A 2,763-nucleotide genomic window follows, 5' to 3' on the forward strand; every position below is an offset into this window, starting at 1 on the left:
GTCATCAACACTGATACAGAAGATATTTCTAGAATATATTTAAATGAATAAAATATTCGGAAATAATAACATAGAAATATCTACACAACGCTATAAATACCCCCAAAGCCCACAGATTATTACTTTATTTTCTGAATCGTTTGATAAACACTCTGTGACACAAAATTCGTTCGTTCAAGTTCTCAAGATCAGTCTTAAGAACTAATAATCTAATATCATTCAAGGGTTTCAACAATCAACAAGTGATAAGCCTGTGATTATTATCTGTGAAGTAAAGCTTGATTTCAAAAGGGTTTTCTAAAAGGTATGTTATTCGTGTTTGATCTTGATTATGATTTTATTTTTAGTTTTTGGGTTTTTTGATATGAAATTATTTCTGGGTTTTAATTGAAACATTGATTGCGTTCGATTTTACCGTGACCCATTTTTGAAATTAATCTAATTGGTAATTGATTAGGCTCCAAGAAATCCCTAGGGTTTTGAATTCTTGATTAGTTATATACGGGTTTACTGATTGATTTGTTTCTTGTTTGTTACAGAAATACTGAGATGAGTATGATCAGTCCACAATTAAACATGGGTGGTTCTGAAGCAATGGATTGTTCAAGAAAGCGGAAATCGAGAAGCCGAAAAGACGCACCGAAGAAGGTGGCTGAGGCACTGGCTAAATGGATTGAACGGAACCAAGCTGATGAGACTAAATTGAAGAAAAAAGCGCCCGCTAAAGGCTCGAAAAAGGGGTGTATGAAGGGTAAAGGCGGGCCGGATAATTCGGGGTTTAATTTTAGAGGTGTGAGGCAGAGGACTTGGGGCAAATGGGTGGCTGAAATTCGTGAACCGAATCGGGGTAATAGGTTGTGGCTTGGGACCTTTGGGTCCGCGGTTGAAGCTGCGTTGGCTTATGATCAGGCTGCTCGAGTTATGTATGGACCGCCTGCTCGGCTGAATCTCCCGGATTATTGTGGGTCGAAGATTGATAATTCTGTTGTGGCGGCTGAACCGGTGGCTAACTCTGCTTCGAGCTGTGATTCGACTACCACGTGTAGTCACAATGAGGGGGCAACCCCTGACTCGAAACCGCTTCCATTGGGTCCAGCTGTATATCCAAACGTTAAGCGTGATGAGAGTTTACAAGTGAAGCAAGAACCGCAACAGAAACCTGAGATTGTAACTAAAGCGGAACGTTTTGAAGATAATAAAGATTTGGGCTTTTATATTGGTGATGAGATGTTCGATCTTGAAGAGCTTCTCGGGGCTGTTGAGGACAACCCCGAGGCAGGATCTGGTGATGGATACGGGCCTCGATTCGAGAATGAGGCGGATGTTAATGGAAATGTGCCAATGTATATGCAGCAGCAAGATTCGTTTATGACTGGTGAAGATTATGCGTATATGCAGCAAGATTCGTGTGTGAGTGGCGACGATTATGGTTTTGATTTGGATTTCTTGAAAATGGGAGAGCCTGAAGACTGCAGTTTCTCACTGGAAGAGTTGGGTCTGGATTTGGATTTGTAAAGCAACTAGAAGTAGGATTATGAACTGACTGTGATGGTATTTTGGTTTTACCGAACTTGGATTGAGCCGGTTCTCGACAGTTTTTATTTTGGGGGAATTGGGTATTCTTTGTATGGTTTGATCTGAGAATGTAAATAATATACCGCTAAAATTTTAACTCTTAAGATGCTGCAAGATTTCAGCTACATATTCTTTTCTTATTAGTTTGTGTGGTGTTTTATGCTTCATAGCTATATCTTTGATTTTGATTAGTTGATTGTAGATATATTTTTTGGTTGCTTTTACCGTTTATACTTTCTAGTGCCACCATTTAACTGTATTCTATAGGAAAGTTTTGTCATATTGACTAAGAATTGCGCCTGCGAGCGCGAGCATCACCTGAGTCGACCTTGTTGCTTAAAATCATTTGTAAACTAGTCACTGGAAATCATTTCTAAACGAGTTTAGCAGACTTAACCGCAATCATTTCTAAACTTTACCCTCGTGTATGCAATATTTTGGTAGCCTCAAAAGAAGAAATTTCCGCTTCAACTTACTGTCCGGGTAAATCTTTAAAGACCCGAGTTATCACCTCTCTCTGTTTCCTGTATCGCTTTCGACTACAAACCACCACTTCCTGTCTCTACGTCTTCTCACCTTCACCGCCACTCCACCAACATTGAAAAGTCGATGGGGTGTTTGATGCTTATCAATTTGACCATTGGGAAAAAAAATGTCTTTCCAATAACCTCATAATAGATAGTTACACTCAAAAGTTGATATTTTCCATTGATTTCGTTGCTTGTTCGTTATCTCTGTTACAAAAAACCGAGCCGAGTTAGCTAGAATTCAAGCCATAAATTAGAGTCAAGCCTAGTTTATTTGGCTCGTTTAAAGTTTAAACCGAGGTTGTGTTGAACTTGGTTATTGAAGAGGTAGGTCCCCGCAAAGCCCAGTTGGACCCGCAAGACACACCTTAAAGAGGCACGTCTGCGCAAAGACCAACTGGTTCCGCAGGACCCACTATGCTCAGAGAGATGAAGACCTTACACGCAGTAAGCCAACTGTTCCCGCAGGAAAGCCCCCCTTGGTACAGTACCCTACTTGTCCCCGCAGCTGTGGGTACAATCCAGGAAGGAAGGCTACCCGCACTAACAGTAAGGCTACACGCATAAGGCACTAGCTCTTATACTTCAGCAATGTCACCTGAGGAAGGAATGAGCAAGGCGGGAATATTCCCGCCCAAATGAGCCAGTCCGTACGCTTCTG

At 41.1% G+C, this 2,763-nt stretch overlaps 1 protein-coding gene across 1 annotated transcript; it reads left to right on the forward strand.

Moving 5' to 3' along the window:
* The first annotated feature begins 203 nt into the window (after positions 1 to 203).
* LOC143593044 (dehydration-responsive element-binding protein 2A-like) lies at positions 204 to 2,150 on the forward strand. The gene is made up of 2 exons (XM_077072790.1): positions 204 to 304; positions 540 to 2,150. The coding sequence occupies exon 2, from the start codon at positions 550 to 552 to the stop codon at positions 1,513 to 1,515; it is 966 nt and encodes a 321-aa protein (XP_076928905.1). The 5' UTR covers positions 204 to 304; positions 540 to 549; the 3' UTR covers positions 1,516 to 2,150.
* Positions 2,151 to 2,763: the final 613 nt, after the last annotated feature.

This window comes from Bidens hawaiensis, unplaced genomic scaffold, assembly GCF_021521415.1.
Source record: "Bidens hawaiensis isolate Kalapana, Puna unplaced genomic scaffold, B.hawaiensis_p1.1 tig00041625_1, whole genome shotgun sequence".
Taxonomy (NCBI): domain Eukaryota; kingdom Viridiplantae; phylum Streptophyta; class Magnoliopsida; order Asterales; family Asteraceae; genus Bidens; species Bidens hawaiensis.